Below are 25,427 nucleotides of genomic sequence, written 5' to 3'. Positions count from 1 at the left end.
AAACCATCTCCCAGCTACACGCAGCAGGTTGGAAGATTACATATTGCTTCCAAACAACAGTTTTATGCGCTCTTCCGTGACACGACAGTTGCCAGGCTAACGGGATTACTGACGGGAGGTGGAGCCGGGCAGGGATCTGGGAGCATACAGGATTTCACGTCTAGGGATGGTGATGACAGGAGGCTGTTAGCAACGCCTGGTGATGGACCAAGGCAGCCTGGGCCTCCCTGGAGCATGGCCAAGGTAGAGGCTCCTGCCGAAAGGGAACGCGGTGTTTAACAGCTCGCTGCCTGCAGGGATAACTCCGGAGGTAAAGGTCAGAGGGAACTGAGTCCATCTCTTTAATTAACAGGCGGCTGTGAGTTAATGGCTGGAGCTCCTATGGAGAGAGAGATGGAATTCCTGCAGGCAGAGACCGTGGTGAGGATATGCTGGGGTTGTTACTGGTTCTCAGCTTCCTGAGAATAGGATGGTGGGAAGAAAAGACAGGGATGTCTTTCCCCCTATTGCAATTTGGGAGTAAGGAGACTGGGGAAACAGAAGGGTGGATACTTAGAAAGAAAAAAAGGGTGAACAGGGAAGCAGGACTGGGATGGGGAGTAGGTTTACATTAGGTATAATGAAAGAATTCTTCCTTGCGAGGGTGGTGAGGTCCTGGCACAGGCTGCCCAGAAAAACTGTGGCTGTCCCATCCCTGGAAGTGTCCAAGGCCAGTTTGGATGGAGCTTGGAGCAACTTGGTCCTAGTGGAAGATGTCTCTGCCCTGGGCAGGGGAGATAGAGCTCGATGTTCTTTGAGGTCCCTTCCAACCCAAAGCAATCTGTGATTCTGTGAAGGTCTGGACTCCCCAGTGGATGCACACAAGGCCTGTGCTCTCATCAAGGAGGCCTTCCTTCCAAGCCTGTAAAACCTGCTGACTGCTCAGTGCTGTGGGAAGCTGTTCCTGGCCTGCTCTGGGACTGGTCCCAGTTTAGATCTGGGAATGGGATGCCCAAAAAGCAAAGTGGTCATGGAGCCATGAAGCTCCTGGGGCTGGTAACACCAGCACTGGGATATCCAGCAGCCAAATCCCACTGGGGTGTGGGCCAGGGGCACTTGGGTCTCACTGGGCTTCCCAGACTGGAAAACACCATGGGAGCCTCCTGAGAAGCCCCAGCCCAGCTCTCCTGAGAGTTTGACCCTGTCTAACTTGTTATTCCTGACTCAGCCCTTTCAGCTTCATCTTGTAAAGGTTGTGCGGCACACAGAGGGTCACCAGCCCGAGTGTCGGAGCTCACCGGGGAGGGAGAGCTTCAAAAGCAGCACAGAAAAATCCTCCAGAAACCTGCTGGTGAAGTGAGTAAAACCAAATCCCCGCTGACACGGATAAAACCAGCAAAGGGGTGTTTATCTCCTGCCTTTCTCCCACTGGTGTGCTGTGTCACCCTGGCCTCTGCTCACCGAGTCCTTCTGCTGCCTCCTGCTTCTGACTGAGGTTTCAGTGATTGGAATGAATTCGTCTGACTGTCCAAACCATTTCCCATGTAACATCCCTCTAATTGGGCATTAATTAGGCATCAGTTAATGAATGCTTGAAATAATTTATCTTTGGATGCGTCCAGTTTGCAGTCTTACTTTTAACAGCATTAGACTCATTATTAGATTAACATCTTTATAAATGTTCTCCATTACCTGCTTGTTTCCATTGTCTTAGCCTTATTACTGAGAGTGAAAATCACTCCTCCCACATGCATTATTGATGAGTAAGGACTTTCTATATGTAGCATGGGATTAATTGTTATACAGTGTAATGCATTTAGCGTGAAGCCTCAATTTGTGCAAGAGCTGAAAGCAGCCAGAAGAATGCAGACGCCCGGAGCCAGCGTGATCGGCCAGACACTGCACATCTCTCTCCAGCCCAGACCAGGTTCCTCCCAGGCCGGTGCCAGCACAGGAAGAAATTTGAAAAAAAAAAACCAACAAAACCCTGGTTTGATACCCAGGATCAAAGACGGATGGTTTGAAGGGTTGGAGCTCTTCTCTGCCACCACGGCAGGGACTCTTGACTCTGCAGTGCCACTTGCTCCAGAGAGTCAGGTGTACCTGCCCTGGCAGTTTTCTTGCTTTTTAAGGTGTATAACACTTTACTGTACCTCTGAGCCAGGCAGGGACTCGGTTTCTTTAGAACATGATGCCACTTACTTTCATTAGGAGGCTCAGACTCGAGGCCAAGACATCACTCAGGACAAGGATGGGTTTGTCCCTGGTGGGGGATGCACCTGCAGGACAACCCCAAAAGGCAGCCCTGCCACAAACCCCAGCACCCCCTGCCCATTCTCTCTTGGCCAGCTGCTCCTCTCAGATGGATGTTTTCACCTCTCCACCCGGACAGGCTTATATGGGTCAGAGCCTGTCTAATTCTCCAGCAGGAGAATCCGCTCTGGAGGATGGAGCAGGTTGCTTCTCTTCCAAATCTCTCCTAAACCCACCATCTGCTTTGGGAGACCCATCTTAGCTCATGTCTACATGCAACTTGACTGCCTGCTTACTGTGTCCATTACCAGGGCTGCTCAAGCTGTTAGATTTATAAGCTCTTTAGAGCAAAGCCCTCGTCTTCTGGTTGCTGATTTATGTATTTTTACTGCCATAAAACACTATGTATAGCTACTACATAATATAAATAATAATACTTAACCAGAGTGTGCTACAAGTGGGGACAAAGCATCTGCTCACGGGCAGGATTATCAAAACAGGAGAAGCTTCCTCATCACTCACCCTCTTTTGAGGCCAGACTCACACCTGTTCTAACACCAGCACCTCACTGAGATTTTCCTGCCCTGTTCCCACTCTGGATCTATCAAAGGATTTTTCAAAATCCACCCCTAACAAGCTGGTGCACAAAGACATGACTACAACCCCCGGGGGGAAGGTACGCTTTGAAACTTGGGAACGACCTCAGAATTGGATGTTCACATAGAGAGAAGCTGTTGTTTAGGGAGAAAAAGCTGCCTCAAATGCTCACAATTTCATCAGCCAAGTGAAGGACGATGAAAAGCAAGGACAAAGTAGCAAAAGCAACTGGGCACAAGCCAAGAGCCAAACTCAGGATCTGGGACGGTTCGACAAAGCAGTGTCAGACCTGTGCTTAGCAGCTGCAGGGTTTATTTCCTCTTATTCTTCTTTCTTCTTTTTTTTTTTAATTTTTTTTTGCAACACACAGGATAAAATAAACACGCCTGTGCTGACTGTCACCAAGCCTAAATTCCCCAGTGAGCAGCAGCTCCCTTTCAGCCTCTGTGCAAAGCCCCTTAGGTGCTGCCCCGCGGTCCTGCAGCAGGAGCATCCTCGCTGAGATTGCTCCCAAAACATCAGCAGCAGCTCCCAGCACCGGGACACAGCACGAGGCTTTGCTTTCTGCACGAGCTGCCTTTCAGCCAGAGAGTGGCAGCCACCCATCCACCTTCATCATTTTATTTTTTTATTTTTTTTTTTTTGCCACCGGTGTCATAAATAACTGACAGATCCCAGCTGTTTGGAGTTATGGTTTCTGATGGAGTGACAGCTGCTCCCAATCCCCCAGTCATCACCCCGGCAGTTCTGGAACATTTCAGCAACATAAAAATCATTGGAGATAATTTCGGTTTTGCATAATTTGGTTAGGCAAGCTGTGATTTAATGGCAATTATGACCTCCGAGGCAGAAGATGAGCTTGGAGGCTACTGGCTTCACATGACTTTAGCTCGGGGTGCAGCATCAGGGATGTTCCAGGGAGATGGCACTACAAGGGAAAAAAACCTTCTCCAGCAGCTGGAAATTGCCTTCCTTGGCTGGCAAGTGGAAACACTGTTCCCACAGGAAGAAGCATACAAGGAAATTTGGAAGGAATAGTGCTAAGGAAAGCTTTGGGAAGAGACTGGTGCCAAAAGATACATCAGGAGGTAACTTTTAAAGAAAAGCCAGGAAAAGGCTGTAGACTGGGAAGTGCCTTTGCAAACCCTTCTGTGTCACCAGTATCTCGTGTGTTAACTGGTACAAATGTCCACTTGGTCACCCTGAAAGCAAATCCTCCTGCTGTGACTGAGATGGGAGAGCTGGAATCAGGAATGGGCTGTGGCCTTTGAAAGCAGCTGCCTGCTCTGGGCACTGCCCTTTGCTCTCCCCTCTCCCAGGGTTTCTCCTGCTCTGGGCTGTGTTGCCTCCTCTCCCTGGGTGCTCTTCACCCATCCCAGAGCCCCTTGGTTTGCATTTCTCCAGCTGTGACTGGAAGGAGCAAACCCTTGGGCAGCCAAGCTGTTCTGGGAGGTCAGCTGAGGATGGAGAGCCTTGCTCAGGAGCTCTGGGGACATCCTGGTGTTTCTGGCTGGGGGCAAAACATGGCTTAACAGCAGGAACAACTTTTGTTTGGAGCTGAGAAGGTCCAATTTCCCCACTCCATCATGGCTGTCAACCAGCCTGGGGCTTGCTGTGAACACAAGGTCAGGGTGGGTACCTGGGCCCAGCAGCACCCCAAAATCAAGTCCTTTAGGGTGTCGCAACTTCAATCTACATTTGCTGACCTGGTAACTGGAGCTGTTCACCTTCCCCCACCAAAGTCAAGGCCAAGGTCACCTGGAAGTTTCTGGATGGTGGTCATTAACTCCTATTGCAGTTTGAAACCAGACCATAAATTTCATAGTGTAATAATGTAAAAATCAATAACTCTGTTTGAAACAATAGCTTTGTCTTCCATTTCAGCCAGCTCTGATATCTCCCCACGGACCACGTCCCTCTGAATCACACAAATAAAGAGAGAGGAGCGATGGGTGGCTGGGCTGCTGCTCCCCTGCCAGGTGCCCAGTCCCTCCATAGTTACAGATTCAATTAGTTCATTTATTCCTCTCTTGCAGTTAAACTCGAGGATGATTTAACAGGAAAAAATAAGGAGCCTTTTATGCTCAGTCTCTCTGACATCCCGTCCAACACAGCATCCCTGAGGCTTTCCATGTGAGAGCTGCCCAAGCCCCTGCTCTCTACTGCCATGGGCAGCAGGGCCAAAACCCAAAATACTTCTGGAAAGATGCAGAACTAACTCACATGGGCAAAAAATAATGAAAGTCCGCTCTTTTCCAGCTCTGGCTTTCTGGGAGAGGGAGGTCTGGCTTCCTTTGCTTGCTTATTTTCCGTTGTTTGCTGTAGCACTGGCTCAAAATATACATCGAGAAGCAGGATTGTCTTTCACATGTTGGTGGATGTGTGATCCTCAAAAACAAATTAGCACCGATTCACTTCTATATAGAGTGCAGCCGTCAGGGAATCACTCCTGAATTCACAGCGAAGGAAAGTAATAATGCTTCCAGCGTGCTAATCCTCTCCAAGAGCAGCCCCTGAACTCTCTCCTGGTGCTGGAGGCACCACTGGAAATTACAATTGTACTGAAAAAATAATAAATAAATACAGAAATTGGCAGGGTTTGTGCTAGTCCAGAGGATTTGTACCCTAATGTGGAACTCCCTGTTTAATTAGCACTCCTCTCTGTCTGCATCTCCTCCTCCTGCTCTCAAGCTAGAGAAAAAGGGGGAGAAAAGGAGGTCAATGGTGGAAGTGGCTGTGGGATTGAAACTCGGCTATAGAAACTTGTTTAATTTAAATGCTTCTTTCAGGACTAACACATGCAGAAGCAGAGGGAGTGTAGAGTGTGTTTTCCCAGTATAATCTGCTCTGCTTAACCCCAGTTCTGAGCACACCTTCCACAGCAGGGATGCCCTTGGTGGAAAACTGCAGTGGGATGCTGCTGGTCCTGTAGCTGCAGGCACAGGGAGCAACCCCAGCACCTCAGTGCAGCTTTGGGAGAAGGCTGCTTAAATCTGAGGCTGCTTGCAGCAGCTGGAGACAGATCACTGGGATAGGATGGGATGGGAGGGGATATTTCTTTTAGAAGGGACCTACAGATGCTCCATCTGCCCGAAAGCTAAAGCTTGTTTTTAAGGGCACTGTCCAAACGCCTCTGGAATACTGACAGGCTTCGGGCATCAGCCACCTCCCCAGGAAAGCTGATCCAGGGTCTGACCACCCTCTCAGTGAAGAAATGCTTCCTAATGTCCAGTCTAAACCTCCCTTGGTGCAACCATTCCCACATGTCCTGGGCCTGGACATCAGGGGAGACAGATGTTCCTCTTTTCCTGGGTCTCTTTTCCCTGCTGCTGCAGGGTTTATTGTGGCCCCGTGTCTCACCCCACTGTGCATCTCAAAAGCCACTGGGACCTTTTTGGAGTGCAGGAATGCTGGGGGGGAAAGCACATCTCTCTGTGCATGGATGAGTGAAATCCTTGTGTCCTGCTGTGGCTGGAGTTGTCAGTGGACACCAGGATGCTGCTGCTTCTCCAGGAGAGAATGGCATGGAGCAGGGAACACCCTGAGCAGGATTCCAGGCATGGGTGGGGGTTTCACCAGCTACTGGCACTGCTGTCCTGACCCCCATCAGGCACCAGGCATCCTCTGCTGGTCCCCAGGACAGGACAGGGCTCCGGCAGGACTCGCCAGCAGCCTGCAGTGAATCCGGGATAGAATTTGGCAAAGGACAGGGAGATCTCGAGGTCCTTAGGAAGGGACTAATAATTCCAATTGCCCCCAAGGAAAGAGAAATACAGGAGGATGACTTGAGCTTAGTGGATTGTCTGAGGCGTCTCAGGGGATCATCAGATACTTCCACTCCCTTTTTGTCCTGAGGTGACAAGTTTTCCTTCCCATTCACAGAAATGCAAAGCAGTTCATTCACAGCAGTAATAAGAACGATGTCCTTTGTAAAACAGCCGGGGAGTGAACCCTTCGAGGTGCTTTACAGCAAAACAATTGCAGATGAAATGACAAAACCCACCCCAGCTGAGCACCAGCCAGATCGGTATCAAACGCTGAACAAGCTCATGTGTGGAGAAAGCAGATTCACCAGCTCGTTTCTCTGGCAGCAGCTGGCCAGGAGCTACGGAAGGTTTCTTTAGGATCAGAAATACAGCCAAACCAGGGCAAATATGAGATGGAAGAGCGAAGTGACAGCTGCCCGGGCTCTCAGAGCACGCTCGGCTGCCCCATCCAGCCCACATCCACGGGAGATGGAAACACTGGAGGCGGTGGAAAAGCGGGGATGCGCTGGCTGGATCTGTACCTGGCTGGAGCCGGGAGCGGACAGCGACGTGACACAGGGAGGCAGAGATGGTTTCATGCCAGTATGGCTGATAGGGAGGGCATTAGTCCTATAAACTTGTAATCCTGCTGAGGTCCCGACCCCAGCAGTGTCCTGTGCCAGCGAGATCCACAAGCAAATTCTGTACCGTGCCGCATGGGCTCCCTTTCATCATCCCCTTTCAGCCTTTCTGCATTTGAGATTTACTGGATGTCCTTGTGTTTGGTGGAGAAGAGGGCAAATTGGAGCTTGTCATGTACCTTCTCCCTCATTCAGCAGCACATCATTCTGCCTGCAGCAGGGGGGAAGGAGACGGACGGGCACGCATCAAAGCTGCCGGCTCTGTCACATTTTCTTCCCCCCAACCAAAAAAGAAGTGTTGGCGTCATTTGGAGCCCAGCCCACAGCCTCAGGTCTCTCTCCCACACCCAAAAAGGGCAGCAGCGCCTTTCCCTGTGCCCTTGGTCTCCTCTCAGGGCAATGCCACCAGCCCTCCAAGCGAACATCCCTGCGGGTCACCAGCCGAGTGAGCGCCGCAGATCCCAGCAAAACCCCATCCCCACCGGAGACGTGAGCCAGCACGCTGGGTCATGAGAACAGCTGCCTTTCAAACACCTCTCCTGTGCTTTGCACTGAACTTTTTACCAGCTCATGAAAAAGGCAGTGATAAAAGCAGAGCAGTGTGAATAGCTGAGCTGTGCTGCTCCTCTGCCCGGCATCCGGGGCTGTTCGGAGGTTTAATGAGCTGGTAGGAAATGCCATGTGCCCAGTTGGATGTTGGGCATTGTCACTCTCCCACACAGCTCTTGGGGTGTGTGGGGATGTGGGGGACCTGAGGACTGAGCAGCAACACTTTGCTTTTTCTCTCCTGAAATCTGAATGTTTGGAACAGTTGGGTGCTGGGAATTGATGCGCAAGCGATGAACGTGGTCAGGACATGGCACTCTGCTAATATCCTGCTTTGTCTAGCTCCAGTGCCGGTATTCCATCCCAAAATATCCCCCCGAGCATCCCTCTGGGAACGGACTTTGTGGAGATGCTGCACATCCCCCAGCACCAAGCAAGTGCCTGCATTAAAAGCTTAATAAAAATAGCTTTGATAACGGGATGTGTTCCCATCACCGGCAGCTCTCGAGCCCGCCGCCGATCCCTGCTCCTCCACCACAGTAAGGCCAAGCAATTATGGGCTGCAAGGTCTTGACAGTCTAATTTCTATTAATTACAGCCTGGATAGGATCCTGTCACTGTGGAAAGGGGAGATGGGGAGATGGGAAATGGTTGCAGAGCCGGGAAGGTCGGTGATGCCGACTGGCAGCAGCCAAAACATCCGGGCTGGCCACGGCAAGGAGGGGTTTATGGTGAGAAGCAACAGGTTGGGCTGAATGGAGTATAGGGATGTTCTACCCTCCTCCTCCTCCTCATGTTGTGTTGCTTGAATGCACATTTTGCAAAGTTAAAACAAATCTCAAAGAGCAGAAATCGGCAGTTTTAAGGGAAAAGAAAAGAAAACAAAAATAAGATCTTGGCAGAAGGATAAAGGCAGGCAACTGAAATGCTCATTAAAACTGAGGGGCCCCTTTTCCCTGTCCAAGTGGCCACATCTCTGGAGGCTCCCAGATCCTTTGAAATGCCTTGTCAGACAAAGTCTTTCATCCTACCTGATTCTGGCTAAATTCATGGACCCAGAAATTTTCACTGGAAGCGTGAAAGACAGAGCAACTCCATTCTGACTTTTCACTTCCCATCTGATCGCTGTTGATACAATTTATTCCTATGACAGCATCTGCTGCTTTCATGGGTTTTTTATTCTGCAGTACAACTCGTCTTTGTTAGTCCCATTTTCAGGCCTTTCATCATTTGAGTCACAACATAAAAGGCATTTAAACATTCCTGCTTGGAAACCAGGCTGGGAGAGGGGTGGGAGCAAGGAGATACCATGGTGTCCCCAGTCCCAGCCGTCCTCTGGCATGGGATGAGTTGTCCTGATGTGCCACAACCCTTTCATGCTCCCACGTGCCTCCTGCCAAGGATGGCAGTGATGGCGATGCTGTGGCTCCATTTTGGGGCGATGCTGTGAAATCCAGATGTGCTTTGAGGTGCAGAGCCCTGCAGACCATGACTCTGTTGGGGCAGCATCTCTCTCACCTACCACTGACCCAAGGAGTGTTTCCAGGGGCTCTGTGCCCTCCTCATCAGCCAAACCTCTCATTAGACAATTAATTAATTGCCTATTGCTCTGCAGGTCCAGAGCAGGCTGTGGTGCTCAGCTCTCCATGTCCCCATGCTGGGGGGCTCTGCCACCCCTCACTGCCACCCCTCTGAACTCACCAGGGACCCTTGTCCCCATCAGTGCCAGCAGATCCTGCTCTGCCCTGGCATCTGCCGAGCTGCTGGAGGCACTGGGGAGTTCAGAGCTACCCACAGAAAACTGGAGTCTAATAATAGCTGTGTGGTGTTGCACCAGCAGAGAGCTGGAACAGCCACGTCTGGCAGGGAGAGGCCACCGCTGGCTGCCTGCGCCTGCCCGGGCTCTGCCTGCTCAGCTGGAAGGACAACGCCTTTCCCGGGATCCTCCTCCCCTGCAGCCCCCCCTGCAGCTGAAGGACCACTCTCCACATCTCAAGGATTCCCTGCCACAGCAGCGTGGCTCACACCACTCCCAAACCCCTCCCCGTGCACATGGGGCATGGGGCTCCACGCCTGTGACAGGGTTTGGACGATGTGGAAAAGCCACTGGGGACACAGAATGGGCAGGAGTCACCCACCACACCCCTGGATGAGCATCCCTGGGATGTGGTGGCCTGTCCCCCCCTCCTACTTTAATTCCCCTGCTGTATTTTCCACTCCAGCAGGCATGGCTGGCACCTGAGCATCCCCCAGCACCATCCCTCATCCCACCTGATATCTCCTGCCCTGGATGCCATCCCTCGTCCCCCAGCTCCCAGGAAAGTGAGCACAGCTGGAAACTGCGCTGCTGCTTATTGGAATAACCTTTCAGGATTCATTTAGTGCCGCTTGCTTCCACCCCACCTTTCCATCGTCAGCACTTTACTAATTACAACTTTTAACTCGTTGTGCCCAGGCAGCCTGAGAGCAGCTGCTGCTGTGAGGAATGGGGTCCCTCTGTCCCCCACCTCTCCTTCCTCCTCAAATAAAGGGTCAACCTGGTGAAACGTGAGCACCACGCTCACCCCAGCCTGCGTGGCCCCACTCCTGCTCCCAGCCCACCCCACAAGCTTCTTGCTTTGGGGAAAAGATCATCCCAGAAGACCACAAATCCCAGGCAAAATCCCCGCCATCACCTGGGAGCATAAATCAGTGCATGGCTGGGCAGGGAAGAGGCGAGAGATCCCGATGGCTATCAGAGCACTGTCTGCCTGAGACTTATTAAATTATGGCTCTCGAGTTCAGCATCTGAGCCCGGCGCGCCGGGGACCGGGCGGGAGGGGGGTGGGTTACAGCCCCCTAATCCAATCATGGGGCAGAGGCGATGGTGCAGCTGGTGGGGAAGGAGAGCTGTCGCTGTCCACACAGAGAGAATGAGACCTCTACAGCCTTCCTGGATGGCTCTGCCCACTGACCCCTCACAGCTGCATCTCCCAGCGCACTGGGGATGGCTCTGTGTCCCTGTTAAGGGCTGGGGTCAGGTCTTGTGCTGGTGTGGCGTTGGTGCCACCACACAGGATTGCACTGATCCAAGGCCACCTGCACTGAAAGGTGGGATGTTGCCAGCTCTGCTGCCACTCTGCTTTCTGTCCAAAGAGAAAATGAACCAAGAAACTACATTTTCAGGAAAGTGAGGTGCTTTTTACGTAAGTGCAAGAGCAGGGTAGGAGGAAGATGAGATGCTGTTTCCCAGCTGACACCATGAACCAGCAAGTGTGACTAAAACTTGGGAATGCTTCGCACAGGGGTTCAGGCACTGTGGTGATACCCAGAGCACTGAAATCTCAGCAGCTGCCCAGGGAGACGAGGACAGAGGGACATAATCAGGTAGGAAAGACAGGAGAGAGCTGGGTAGGCAGATGCTTTCCCTGAAAGCATTTCCAAGGTCAACGCTTAAAAGTGGAGCAGAGAGAGCATTTGGCTCAGCCAAGGGAGCGGGACCACGCCGGGATGCTCAGTGGGAGGCAGATGAACGCCCAGCTCCCACACCAGCACCGAATTACCCAGCTGAGGGCTAAGTGAGACACCCAGACAAGGTCACGGTCCCACCGGAGCGGCGCGGGCGGCGAGGGAGCTCCGGCTGCGCCAGCTCCTGCCTCCACGGCAGCAAATTCAATCGTGGCGAATAACAGAGTGGAACAAAATCCAGCAATGCAATAAAATCTCCCGGCGCCTTGTCCACCTGAAGCCCGAGCAGCTGGGGCTTGCACAGGAGGTGACACGGCCTCTGCGGGCAACCTCGTGTCTGGGGAGGGTTTGAAACGGCCCTTGGTGAGCTTTCAACAGGGAACAGTTCATCCCGAGGCTCACGGGAAGAGGGGCACAGCCGGATTTCTGAGCAAGGGAGAGCTGCTGATTCCTTAAGAAGCGGGGAGGTGAAATCCAATTGTGCAGCATCCACGGCTGCCATTAACCTGTCTGTGTACTCCCGCGGCCGCCCATCCCTCTCCGCCTGACAGCCGGGGCTGCCCGGCACACGCTGCCCCGGCTGCCCGGGGATTTGTGTCTGCCTGCTGCAGCGGCACACAGCCCTGCCGCAGGCTCTTCTCCGGTGTTTCGCGCTGCTTCCAAAATGGAGCGCTGGCTAAACGTTCCCTGGTGAGCTGGGGAGCCGCAGAACTGATTCCTGGAGAAGGAGAAATGGTGGCAGCGTGGGATGGGCAGCTACAGGAGGAGCTGCTGGGGCAAACCACAGCTCCAAACTGAGGGCAGGAAAGATAAAGGCATCGGGCTGCCCTGGAGGAGGGTCCTTAGGACATTCCTTGGGAATACCCCTTGGGCATTCAGCTTGTAGTGCCATCTCCATCAAGTGAGCCTTTAGATCCTGGGGTCGTAATGGCAACTTTTGGAAGAGCAGATGGGTTTGTGCCAGGGTATCACGCTCCTGGAGGAGACAGCCAGGTGGGCATTAGAGGGGTCTGCACTGCCAGACATTCAGCTGGAGCCCCCTCAGATGTGCCAGCAGTGGCTGACAGGGGGAAAAGGCAGGATCTGGACTTGCTTTGCCCAGCCCCACACTCCTCCTGGCCCGTGGGGAGGCTGGGAGCAGGCTGGTGGAGAAGGGAAAGGAGAGGAGAGGTGGGGAGCAGGGAGGAGGGGCAGCCAGCCCCACCAACCACCTCGCCTCTCTGCATCCCAGTTCCATTTGCAGATTTATTAAATCGAGAGCCAATTCCGACATAATTTCTTTCAAGCAGCTCCACCTCGCAGGTGTGCGGAATTTATTTGAGATAAAGAAAACCATTACAGAGAGACAGCAATCTTCAAAGACCACCTCGGAGACCTGAGAGAAATAAAAACACTAGCCCGTGCAAATGTGCAATTAAGTTTCAGAATACTCCTGCTCCATGAAAAGCTCCGTCCCTGCAGAGAACAGGCCTTTAAGGCAATTTTCCCAAACCCTATTCAGCATTCAGTCAAAAAAGCCTTTTTAAAACAACATGTGATTTTTTTTTTCCCCTCCCTGCCTCACTCCTCCTCCTCCTCCTCCTCCTCCTCCTCCTCCTCCTCCTCCCTGCACTCACTCCATCACTTCCAGGTGGGACACAGATAGCTCTGGTGGGGATGTGGTTCCTCCCCATTTGGAGGGGGACACGAGGCACAGGAGGGGTCCCATCCACACAGGCACAGCTCTGTCACAACTTCCACTCATGTCAGATCCAAAACCCAGGAATTTTTAGAGCTAGTCCTGTTATTCAAGGAGACCATGACACTGGCATGGCCCCGCCTGGGGACAATTTGCCAACTATTCCCAGTTGAAGGATCTTCATATCCCTTATTCATGGGTCATTCTCTGCTTGGTGATTAATTAAAAATGCATAATTAACCTGTGGAACGCACTGCCATGAGGTATCAGGGAGGCCAGGAGCTTAGCAGGATTCGGGGGAGGATTATATGTTTAAATGGATAATGAGAACATCTGGTGGTACATTAACAGGGATGAAGGAGAATTAGGGAGAAGAGCTTGGCTTGCCGCCGGCACAGGGTGCAGGAGGGCAACCACGGGGCTGGCTCAAGGAGGGCACTGCTGGTCCAGCCCCAAGCTTAGCAGACTCACCAATGCAGCCCTGCACCCTTGGGAAGGTGATTTTGGCAATGAGTGGGTGTGTCTGGGGATGAGGCAGTGACAGAGGTGTCACCACAGGGCTGGTTGCCTTCGGGTTGGAGGTGGCAGCCTAGGACAGCAGGATGGTCACAGTGCTGCCAGCTCCTTGCCAGAACACCCAACCCAGCAGCCACCTCTTGTCCAGGGAGACCAGTGGCATGACCCTGACCCCTGGAGACACGCTGGTAAATCAGCCACAGTGCCCTCAGAACCCCAGGAGAGCATCCATCAGCTGCAGGTGACACCACGCCTGCATGTGCACTCATCCGTGCTGCTGGGGGCGAGCTCTGAAGTCGTGGCACGCCACCAGGAATCCAAGGAAAGTACAGGAGACACAAGAGCAAGCCTCAGCCAAGCTGGCCATGCAAGGTATCCCAGCCCACGGGGGTGCAGTCCATGCAACAGGAGGTTCCTGGGGGTCTTCAGCTTCTGAACAACACGTGGCTTCCAGGACTGAGCCTGGCACACACCTTCTCCCTGTGGCATCATCCCTCATCCACCCCAGGCTCCACACAGAGTCACAGACACCATCCCCCTTGCATGGTGGGCACAGCCCACGTGCTTGGCTTCACTTCTTTCCCCCAGCCTCAGAAGTTTTCTTGGAGAAGCCTGGCAGCCAAAGGCAGCGACTCCGAGAGCAAACTCTGGGCTGACTGACGACAGGATTACTAAATCCCTGTCAGCAAACAGGGCTCAAGCAGCTGCTCCTTTGCATTGTAAATCTGCTGCTCCACCACGAAAAGCACTGAGGGCTCTCAGCAATGTCCCCAAGACCTGGGGGTATCCTCAGCTCCTCATCCCACTGCATCTGCCTTGCAGCAGCTTGGAGAAGGAGGGGAAGCTCGGTCCTCCCAGCAGGACTCTGGATGCTCTCAATGTCCCTTCACCATTTTGCAGGTGATGCCACCGACTCAGCAAGACTGGGCAACCAGAGGGATTTTGGGTGTCGTGGCCCCTTTGGACTCGCTGCTGGTCCCCTGGGACCAGGTGGCTGCAGCACATCGTGCTCAGCCTGCCGAGCACGGCCGGGGCCTGCCGGGCCGGGGTTAATCTCGTTGTCACACTTTCCCTCCTTCTTGCTGGCTCGGCGCGCTTTGACCCGCTGTGAAATTGTGGCCAACAGCACTGAATATTTTAAGAGCAGCAATGCAGTGATGGCCGCGTGGCGGAGCAGCAAGGCAGGCCGGGAGCTGGGCTGGGCCCTCACCTCCCCCCCACCACCACCAACCCATTAGCACAGTTCAGGGAAACCTAAAAAATTCAAAAGACACTGAAATATGCAGCATTTTTGCTCTCTCTGGAAATGACGCGCTCCGCTTCCCAGATGCTCCCGAGTAGGACGTTGTAAATAAGAGTCTTTATGACACAGAGGGTGTTGCCAATGGGGCTGTGGGATGCTGCAGAGCCCAAAGTGGCACCCCAATCCCTGTCCTGCCCCTCACAGGGGACAGAGCCACGCTTGGGCTTGGAACAGACCTGCACTGCCATCAATGCCCATCCTCACTAGCGCGGTGCAGCCATTAAAGGAGCTTCCCCTCTCCATCCTTGGCCTCTGCTGGATGCTCCCTGCCCTTTTCCCCCCGGGATATCCCCTCGGCACATCCCTCCTCCCCTCAGCCGGGCAGGACGCGGGTGCCGCAGGACCTGACGCAAACACCTGTCCTCAGCACTTCTGCTATCTGGGGCACAGCAGAGCAGCAGCGGTGAGGAATTAAAAAAAAAAAAAAATAAAAAAAAATAAAAAAAAAAGCCCTATTTGCATAAACCTCCCAAAAAGAGGAGCTGGAGCCTGAGTCTGGAGAGCTGGAATATCAGTCAGGGATCAGTGGAGCTGGTAGGAAGTGCAATAAGTATTTGGGAAGCATCACCTGGAGCTGGGCACGTTCTGCCACCAGGCCCCTGCATATCCCCAAAGTGCTGCCCCAGGGCTTGACACCCCATCTAGGAGTGACATTGGGACACTTTTGTATTCAGGTCTTAAGAGGGCAGATTAATCGCCATGTGCTGGATCTGTCACGCACAGGGATATATATTCTTCTTGGAATTTACAAGTAGTTCTGTCTGAGAAATAAACAACTGGAGATAAAAATTACATTGTCACCATGCAGGTGTGATCGATGGGCAAGACAAGACCTCGGAGTGCCAGCGAGGTGCCACTGTCACCACCTGCCCAGGGAGTGCCAGCACCTGGGACAGCTGGGAGATGCCAAAGGGACTCTGGGAAAGGCAGTGGGATGTACTCCAGCAACCCCAGCCTGTTGTGCCTCTGTCCCCAAAGCCAGGAAAAGTGGGAACAGCCACCAAGGCCATTTCCAAGTGAGGGAGATGCCAAATCCTGGAGAAAACAATGCTGGTGATGGGTGACCAGGATGCAACCGTGGGAAGATGCCTGGAGCAAAACAGTCAGTGGCAGAGGGGGCTGCAGCCCCCAGGTCAGCTCCTTGTAAAAGCCTCTTGGGCTCTGTCTCAAGCCCCAAATCCTCCTCTCCAGTGTTTCCAAGGCCAGCAATGGGCAAAAGACAGAGCCAGGCTGGCAGCCACTGAATTCCCCAGGGATGTAAGAGAAGGATTGATGCAGTTTTACACCAAGCCCCTTTCTAGTCTGGTTTCTCCTTCATCCTTCTCTGCTTCCCGTGGCTGCATTGCCTCGGCCTGGCTTGTCATGGAGTGACAGAGCACATTGCCTGCTGGGGTCACTCCCTGGGGAGGGACAGGCATTGGCTCCCTCACAGTTTAAATCTGAATTCACGCTGAAAGCACTAAAAAAGCTCCGCGTGAATCCTCTTCCCAGCCTTCGGCATCCTGAGGAGTCATGACTCGGCTCATCCTGCCGCGATGGAGATCCCAAAACCATCTGGGGACATCCAGCTGCCCCTGAGGCGGGTGCCTCGCTCCAGGCTGGCACCCAGCAGCTGGTCCAGCAACTGCCTTCAGTCTATTAATAAAGCTGGAGCAGCTGGTAGAGCATCCACCGCGCCAGTCCTCGGGATTTATCCACACCGCTCTGCTTATCAGCCATGCTTTTCACAAGCACTTAAATTCAGGAGGAAAAGGAAAAAGTGAAATCAGATAGAAATGCAGGTCTGTTTGCTGTTTTCTCCAATGAAATGGTTCTGGGTAAACAGCAGACGCCTTTGATGAAATCCCAGCAGGCTTAAACAATAAAGCTGGTTACAAACTCAATCTGGCGCAGATATCAGATCTGAAATTGTTTCAAAAAACATGTCAACATTTTCTAATGCTGCTGCAAAACTTCCTCGGCACTTTGCCACAAGCTGCATCTGTGACGCAGGAGCTGCACCGCTGTCCCAGCTCATGCTCCCTCTGCTGAACTTCCCAGGGGCAGTCCTGCACCTCAGCCTGCTGGGAGACCCTGAGCTGCAGGAGGATGCTCAGTGGCATCACCTGGGAGCTGGAGATGCCCATTCCCAGCCCTGTGCTCGGGGCACTCTGGGCTGTTTTCCAGCTGTAAATGCAGTTCCCATCCCCAGGCACAGCCTGGCTGAGGCTTTGCAGTGCTGGAGGTCTGGCAGTGCTGGAAGAGGGGCATCAGGCAGGGTGGGCATTCCTCTCATCGCATCCCAGGGATGGAATTCAGTCGTGGGTTCATCCCAGGCACTACCAAGGACAATTGACTTTCACGTGGAAAAATATTTGCAAAGTGTTGTGGTGGCAGAGGAGCACAGCCTGGTGCCCTCCTGATTTCTGCCTCCTGTGTGTCACTTCTGCATCCTGTGGGACACCAGGGCAGGATGAGGCAGCACAGGGATGCACAGGTCCAGCTGATGGAATGCCTGCCTGGGGGAAAAGCTTGGTCCCTCTCCTTCATCTGTGGCACAGGTTGGGCACAAAGGGGACCCTCCAGCACAGGGCAGCTGGGCCAGGGTGACAGGAAATCTGGCAGCTCCATTGGTGTTGACAGGGACCATCCAAACTTGGAAAACATGTGGAGCTAGAGGGCAATGAGGCAGGTCCTGCACTGGCATTGCCAGGAGCAGCCTGGCACAGGCACTGCCCAAACTCTGTCAGCACTTGGGGTCTCTGGAGGACACCAAGGGACGCAGCTGAGGAATGAGAGGCTGAGGAGGAGGATGAGGAGGAGGCACACCTGATCACACCACAAACACAGCCACTGTCTTGGCCCTGGATAAAAAGCCAGAGGCAGCTCTTAAGGTATTTGGGGTCACCCAGAGACTCCCACTTCCATCCATAAGGGATCTGCTCCACGAGTGTGGGGGAAGACACACTCATCCCATGTTGGATCCCACACCCTGAGGAAGCCCCCCAGCCTGGAGCTGATGCTGATACAGCCCATGTCCCGTGTGGCCATGATGGAACAGCAGAACCTCCATCCCCCCCAGGAACTGGAAACAACAAAGGGGACGCAGGAGAGGAAAAAGGGGGCACGAGGAGGAAGATGAGGAGGGCGGGCAGCCCTGGGGGGTGCAGGGGGCCAAGCCTGAGCTCTGGAGCAGCGCAGGGGATGTGGCAGACCTGACCCCTCTGCGGAGGTTGCCTTTGCCATCGATCCCTGTTGCACTCAGGCTCATTAGGGCTGGGGAGCTGCAGCGAGCGGCTGCTGGAGGAGACAGACGGGGGGAGCGCTCGCTGTGGCTCCCTGGATCGTATTAAATATTTACTTTGTTTTGTTTTGTTTTTCCCAGCTATATTGATCAGAGATGGAGTGGGGAGGGGGCGGGGAGCAAGGGGGTGCTGCTGGATGCTGGGAGGGGAAAGCAGAGGCAACGACTGAGCTGGAAAACGGGGACAGATCCTGTCAGGGCGTTCCCGAGGGATTCACCTACATTCCCAAGGGACACCCAGGGCTGTCACCCTACGGAGACGCTCTCCTAAGAGCCATTCATCCCCTTCAGGGTCGGGACGGGCATCACCGGCACACGGGGGGTGCAGAGGGGCAGCTTCCACTCCCCATCCCACAGCAGCCCCGTCTCAAGGGATGCAGGATGGGGGGATGCCCAAGACCAAAGCACCCCAGAGCTTGGGATATCCCCCCGCCCCGGACCGGGAGGTGCCCCCCGCATCCAGGCTGGGCTCCGGGAGCGGCCGCGCAGTCGGCACTGTTTCTATTTCGAGAGGAGCTCTACTGGAAAAGGAACAAAAGCCGAGGGAAGCTATAAATAGCCGCCTCCTTCACACCAGCGCCTCCTCCGCCCCAGCATCCCGAGGCCGGGGGGGTCCCGCAGCCTGGCCCGGGCTCAGCCCCACCGCCAAACCCCCTCCACGTCTTGGAGCCAATATCTCCATCTGAAAACCAGAGGGAATAATAAGCCGGGGAATATCTGCCGCCGAAGCAGAACCGGCTCTGAGCAGCGGTTTGCCAAGTTCCCCGGCGGCTCTGCCCAGCCACAGCCCCATTCCCCGGGGGATTTGCCGCTGCCCAGCCGGGCTCTGCACCCAAAAACACCCCGCGGGGACGGATCCCACCACCTGGGGATGCTCCTCTTGTCCCTGGCTCTGTCTGCAGCTGGCAGGGAGCAGGAAGAGCCGAGTGGCTCGGGCAGACCTACTTTCAAGGCTTTAATCCTTTTTGCTTAAAGAATCTTTTTTTTTTTTCCTCTCCCCTCTCTTTCTTTTTTTTCCCTTTCTTTTCCTTTCCGCGCGGCAAAGATGGGGTCTGATCAGAGGAGAGACGCAGGGAGCTGACAAGCTGCGGCGTACGGAGAGAAAGGAGAAAGAAATACATATTTATTACCCTCAATTATTAAAAAATAGATAGCAGCAGATCTTAGGCCCTGGCAGAGGCACTGCAGAGTCGTTTGTCTGAGGACTATTTTGTTTTTTAAATTCCATTGAAATTATAATACGCTGGGCTTGTTAGCACAAACACCCCGGCATATCCCTGCCTAGGGGGGATCATCCCAACCCCTCTGCTGGCTCTGCTGTGCCTCCCGCAGGGTGGCTGTATCCAGCACCCGATGGGATGCCGAATTTGCAGGCAGCGGGGAGGGAAGGAGGGAGGCTCAGCGAGGCAGGAGCTGGCGGCGGATGCAGCCGGCAGCTTTTGTTCCCCTCTGCCTTCACCCCGCGGGGATCGGAAGGGCTCTGCCCGGTGCAAGCACACACCGAACGCACAGGGATACCCAGCTGGGTGAAGGTCTCAGGGACAAGATCTCAGCCGGGTCACCTCGGGCCAAAAAAGCCCCCGTGACATTCTCCGTGCCCAAGGACGGGCTTTGCACCCCTCGGCTGGCAGCGTGGGGGTCCCGTGCTCACGGGGATGGGCTTTCCCCAAGCAAACCAATGCAAGCGCTGGTGCAAATGCAGCTGGAAAAAAATAGAAAGCGGCTCCCAAGTGCGGCACACGGGGCTGGCGGAGCCGCTGGCACCTCCCCTCCACTTGCAGGGCTGCTCCGTGAGGAGCCCTGCCAGAGCAGCAGCAGCCAAATTCCCTCCCACCGCCGCTCCCCGGTAAACAGCGGCTGCATCCTCCCCGTGTGATGGTGATGCCGGGACTTAGGGAGCACGTGGAGCAACCTCTGACACGCTCCGGCTCCAGCACCGCGCTCTCCCCACGCTCGGGATCTGTTCGGATGCGCTGGACCACCACGGACCTGCTGTGCCATCGCCTCTCCAGGGCCAAATCCCGCTGCCACCCCATCCCGCTGGCCATGAGAGACGCAGCCGTGACAGGAATCAGCTTTTGACACCGTGAGCCACCAGAGGGGTCACGGCTCTCCCAGCCAAGGCAGGAGCATCGCTAAAAGCTGCCCACCAAAGCTGGGCCGGCTCCAAGCTGCCGTGCCGGCTCAGAGCCGCTGTGCCAACAGCACCGGCAAGCAAGCAGCCAGCGGGCACATATGCTGTTAAAAAGGAAAAGGAGATTTCTACACCAAATGGAGCATTTTCCGCTTAATAACCCCCAATCCTAATCTGCGCAAAGAAGATTGCCCCCCGCATCTTCCCGTCCTGCATCTGCCGCTCGCCCTGCCCGCACTTTAGCACCCGGGCAGAGCCGCGGCTGCCCCATCAGCACGTGTCCTCAGCAGGAAAAGCAGGAGAAAAACCGGCCACTGGGAAAATAGGAGCTGCCCAGCACTGGGCTCATCTCCTTTGTCAGCACCGAGCCTCCACCATTTGTCATCAGTAAAAATAATATTCCTAAAAGTGTCCCCCCTCTGATTGCCGGGCGGCAGGCGCAGGGCTGTGGGTTTCCATGGTGATGCTGTTCCGCAGGGATGGTACAGGGGGATCGGTGGGATTGGTGCTTCCTCGATTTGGGAGATGGGATGTGGTGTTGACATCCGGAGCGAGGACAGCGCCAGCCCTGCTGCTGGCAGAGGATCCTGAGGCTGAGCCAGCTCCTTCCACCTTGGGCTTGAGCAGCGTCACCCAAAATAGCAGCGGAAGAGCAGAGCAGCCTTGCTGGAGAGGACACGGATGCTCCTGTATCCCAGTGGTGCTCCTGAGGCCGTGCTCTGCACCCCTGCCCATGCCAGCACACGCATCCCCAGCTCCTCCTCGCTAAATCCCACCCGGATCCCGCTTGCTCCTGGCCTCACGGCTCTCCCTGCAGCCTCCCACTTGTTGCCTCTGCTCTTAAATCAGACTCCAGCCTCCTTCAGTGGGTTCTGAACGAGGGCAACACCTCGCCCATCCCAACCTGCTGGGAACCCCAACAACAGCCACCACTGCTGGGGTGTGGGTGCTGCTGCCACCAAAGTGCTCTGCAAACGTAATCTGCTCTTAATAAACCAAGTCTCTACTGATTGTGGCTGAACCCTGGAATTGCACTTTGCAAACAAAGCCCAAGGTTTTGGCTGTCTGGGGGAGACTGGAGCAGCTCCCTGGGGTGGAGTTGAGCAGCAGTGTCACCCAGGGGTGCCCCAGTGACGTGGGGCTGAAGTGGCCGTGTCCTGGGTCACTCCTCTGCAAGGGGGGCTTTGCCTCCACACTCCCACAGGGGCACTGCCAGCAGCAGGGGACACCCCAGTGGGAGACAGCCCTGGTCACACCTGGCCACCACCACGTCCCTCCAGGCTCCCACACTTCCCTGCCTGGCTTTTGCCTTCAAACGAGATTTTGGATCTTGCTGTCAAAACCCATCAGCACTCCAGCAGTTTCCAGCAGCCCAAGTTCCTGCCTGCCCCCAAGGCAATGACATCCCACTCGTGTCCTCATCCTGCAAACCATGGAGCTCCACTGCCCTTGCTGCTGGCCTGTGCCACTGGCTCCAGCACTGCCAGGTGCTTCAGGGAAAGATGGGTGTGAAATCACGCTGGAAAATGCATATTTTTACATCTCCCTGGCAGGTTCTCTGATGTTTTTAAGGGAGGCCACCTGGAGTGTCACCCACAGCCTCCAGCACCCAGACAGGACTGCGGGGCGCCAGGTGTGGCATTTTAGGCAAAAGGTGGGAATAACATCCAGCCAAGCGTGGCCACAGCTCTGACCCTGCCGGGCTCCATCAGTGCAGGTCACTGAGCGGCGACGGCTCCTTCGCTTCCCAGCTCCCACTCCAGGTCTTGTCTGCCTCTCTCCCCCCAGCACCACCGCAGGGACAGCCTGGGCCGCATCCTGACCCCCTCCCTTGCTTCATCGGGCACAGAGAGCTTGTGGCTTCCTATCAGCTCTTTAGGAAATTAAACTTTTATAAGCAGAAAGGTTTCTGGGCTCTTGGCTCCCCGGCGCGAGAACCGCAGTCCAGCCTGCGCCTGCACCCTGCCCACTGACTGCTGCCCTGGCGGGGAGGGATGGAGGCTGGACGCCCCGTCGATGGGATGAGCGATGGAAGGGACAGGGATGTGGCTGCCCATGACCTTGGTGTCATCCTTGACCTGGAAATCTCCTTCTCCTGCATCGCCAGTGTTGCACTCCAGCCTGCGGCTGCCTGCGGCCACCTCTGACAAGGCTGTGATACCCTCAGCCGGGCTGGAGCTGCACCCCACACTGCCACACCACCAATGACATCCCACTGCACAGAACCCACCCCAAATCCCACCACTGACTCCACGGATGAAGCTCGTGGAGCACAAGAGGCCCAAAATGTCCCCAGGAATCGCAGCTCTTGCCCGGCCACGCTGCCGCCATCCCGCTGCAAACGACTTTGCCCGTGCGGCACCGCGTGTGAAGCCGTCCCCTCTGAGCTGCCTCCCTTGGAGGTGCCAACCACGGCACAGCTCCTGCTGCCTCAATACTGCCACAGCCCCAGCCTCAAGCCTGCTCCCTGGCAGTGGGATGCGGTGGCAGTGCCACCATCAGCCCGTGCTGCCACCCACCAGCACAGCCTTGCTTTGCCACCATCCTTGACAAAACCAGCTGCCCCAGAGCCTCACAGAGGGGCTTGGCCCCAGCCCTGTGCCCCAGCAGCTGCTGTCCCCTTGTTTCACATGGGGGATGTCCCCTCTGCACCACGTTTGGGGGAAATGCTGGGGACAGGGACCCTCTGCCCAGGGACACCTGGCCACGGTGAGGCAGGGAGGGGAGAACCTGCCGGCAGGATGGAGGCCTCCTCTAACTGCCTGTTGAATTATTCAGGAATGGTATTAACTTATAAATGAGTGTGTTTGACTGATTTTGTGGTTGATGTACAGATAAATTCTAATGAAAGACAGCTACAAGATTTTAAATTATTAATTAGACTGCCACTTAACAAAGCCTATTTGGCACTCTATTTCCTTGCTTAACAAGACAAAAACTTTAAGAATAGGTTTTGCTTTAGCCCACAGGCTCTTCAATTTGCATTTTGTTTTTCTAGCTCCACAAATGAAAGCTGTAGATCTTGACCTTAACAGGCTACCCCTGGTGGGATCCAACCCTGTCGGCAGCCTCACTGCCTGCCTCCACCTCAGGCTCCCAGTTTCCCAGCCTGGATGATGCTTTTCCTCCAGCCGGCAGCACCAGGGCTGGGAATCAAGGCTGGAAACCGGGACTGCTCCGCAGGCTTGGGGTTTATTCTCAAGTCATCCAGCGGCGTTGGGTTAATACGCCAAACAAAGCTGAGGCGGGAGCCAGAGAAAGGAGCCTCTGAGTGCGAGGCCCCACAGCCGCAAGGTGACATTTCCCCCAGTGGGAAAAAACATCGCTGGGGTGGCAGCGGGGGCTCGGCCCTGACCGGGGGTCCGCACCCCGATGCCAGGGGCTGCACACGCAGCGTTGGCACCTTCTCCGCTGCCCGAGCCTCGTCCGAGAGGGGCATGTGCTGGTGGTGGCGAGGGCTGGGCCTGGGGCTGTGTGGCCGTCCCCTCCCTGGGGCACGGGACAGCGCTGGGGGGTCCGGCCGGGGTCCCCCAGCACGGCACCGCTGTCCCCAGCATCTCCCCGGGATTGGCCCCGGTACAGCGGGGCCAGGGGTCCTGCCCCCCGGCCCCCCCACCGGCCCGGACCCCCCGGGAGGGTCGGCTGCTCCCCTCGCTGTGATGTCACAAAGCTCCCCGATGATGTCCCAGGCGGTTGCCATGGAAATCGCGTGATGTCACAGCGGAGCGATTCTCCTCGGGGGGGGCCGAACGGGACGGCTCGCCCCAACTTCCCCGCCGAACCCCCCGCGCTCCCCGGTGAGCCCCGCTGCCCGTTCCCTCGTCCTGAGGGAAGAGCACCAACCCCCCCCCCGCGCCCGCCGCAGCCCCGGTGCCTCCGGGACCCGCCGTACTCCGGTGCCTCCGGGACCCGCCGCGTCCCCGGTCCTGCGGGACCCGCCGCTCGCCCTGCCTCCCTTCGCTCCTCCCGGTCTGCCGCCTCCCCGCCGCGCTGCGCTCCCTCCGGTGCCGCTCCCCGGGGGGTGCCCGAGCCTCGGTGGTGGCGCCGGTAACGCGGCGGCGGCGGGGGGCGCCCGGCGGCGCGGCCCCAACTTCGGCGGGGAGACAAACTTCGGGGCCGGCCCTGCTGCCCCCGATGCCCGCGGCACCCGGTGCCCTCCCGGTGCGGTGCTCACCTTGGCGGAGCATCTTGGAGCCGGGGCGGGCGCGGTCTCCCGGCGGCGGCGGCGGCGGCGCTCAGAGCCTCGGGCGCGGCGGCGGCGAGCGGTAGCGGCGGCGGCGGCTGCTGCTGCTGTACCGGGAACGAGGAGCCGGAGCCCGGGCGAGCGGCCCCCGCGGGGGCATGGCGGGCCGAGCCGCAGCGGCACCGGGGAGCGCCGGCCCCGGATCACCGGGGAGCGCCGGCCGCGCCTCTGCCCGCCGCGCGTCCCGCCGCCGGCTTTTAGGGGGGAGCCGCCCCCTCGGGGCTGGGGCCGCCGCCGCCCCCCACCCCCTCGGGCAGAGCCTATAAAGGGGTGCCCGGTGCCGGTGCCGCGCTGCCTGCAGCGGCGGGCAGGGCTGGGCAGGGCGGGGCGGGGCAGCGACGGGGCGGGCAGGGCCGGGCCGGGCTGGGCTGGGCGAGCCCCCCCCCGGGCCCCCCCTTCCACCGCCGCCGCCGCCTCTCCCGCCTCCCGTGGACAGTTCGTGAAAGTGCCGCTGCTCCCGTTCCCCGCGCCGCCGCCCTCCCTCCGCCCCACCGGGGGGTATGGCCCAGCGCCGCCCCTCCGGGGCTCTGCGGTCCTCCCGAGACCGACTGTCACTCCCGGCCCATCGTTGTCGCCTCTGCCGTCGTGTGCACACGGTGCCCCGTTATCGCACCGAGGCTCCGCCGCGCCGCCCCGTGCCTGCCGTGGTCACGGCTGTCCCCGCTGTCCCGCCTGCCCAGCCCCGTCCCTGCCGCTCCCCGGGGACACGCCGTCCCCTCGGCCCCTTATCGTCCCCTCTGCCCGCCGTGTCGCCGTGTTCTGCCGAGATGCCGCCGTCCGATCCGCTGTCCGTGCTGTCCCCGCCGCCCCGGCACGGTCCCAGCCGCCGCCTACGGTGCTCTCCGTCCCTTCTCGTCCCCTCGGCTCCACCGGGTCCCTTCTGCCCCACCGGGGTCACGGATACCCCACCGGAGGCTCTGCTGTCCCCTCTGCCTCCCGGTTCCTGCTGTTCCCTTTGTCTCCCGGTTCCTGCCGTCCCCGCACTCTCCGCCGCGATCCCGGCACCCCACTGCCCCCGAGCTGTCCCCGCTGTCCCCAGTCAGTCCCTCCTGCCTCCGGAG

General features: G+C 56.4%; 1 protein-coding gene across 1 annotated transcript in view; it reads right to left on the bottom strand.

The window, feature by feature from the left end:
* RTN4RL1 (reticulon 4 receptor like 1) overlaps positions 1-24,650 on the bottom strand; it is a 29,859-nt gene extending 5,209 nt beyond the window's left edge. The window contains exon 1 of the mRNA XM_058854387.1: positions 24,298-24,650. Within this exon, the coding sequence (XP_058710370.1) occupies positions 24,298-24,310 (13 nt within the window). The 5' untranslated portion in view covers positions 24,311-24,650. The remainder of the gene's footprint in view (positions 1-24,297) is intronic.
* Between the last annotated feature and the right edge of the window lie 777 nt (positions 24,651-25,427).

Source organism: Poecile atricapillus, chromosome 21 (genome assembly GCF_030490865.1).
Source record: "Poecile atricapillus isolate bPoeAtr1 chromosome 21, bPoeAtr1.hap1, whole genome shotgun sequence".
Lineage (NCBI taxonomy): Eukaryota > Metazoa > Chordata > Aves > Passeriformes > Paridae > Poecile > Poecile atricapillus.
Note: the sequence above shows the minus strand (reverse complement) of the source record. Positions and strands in the feature narration are given on the sequence as shown.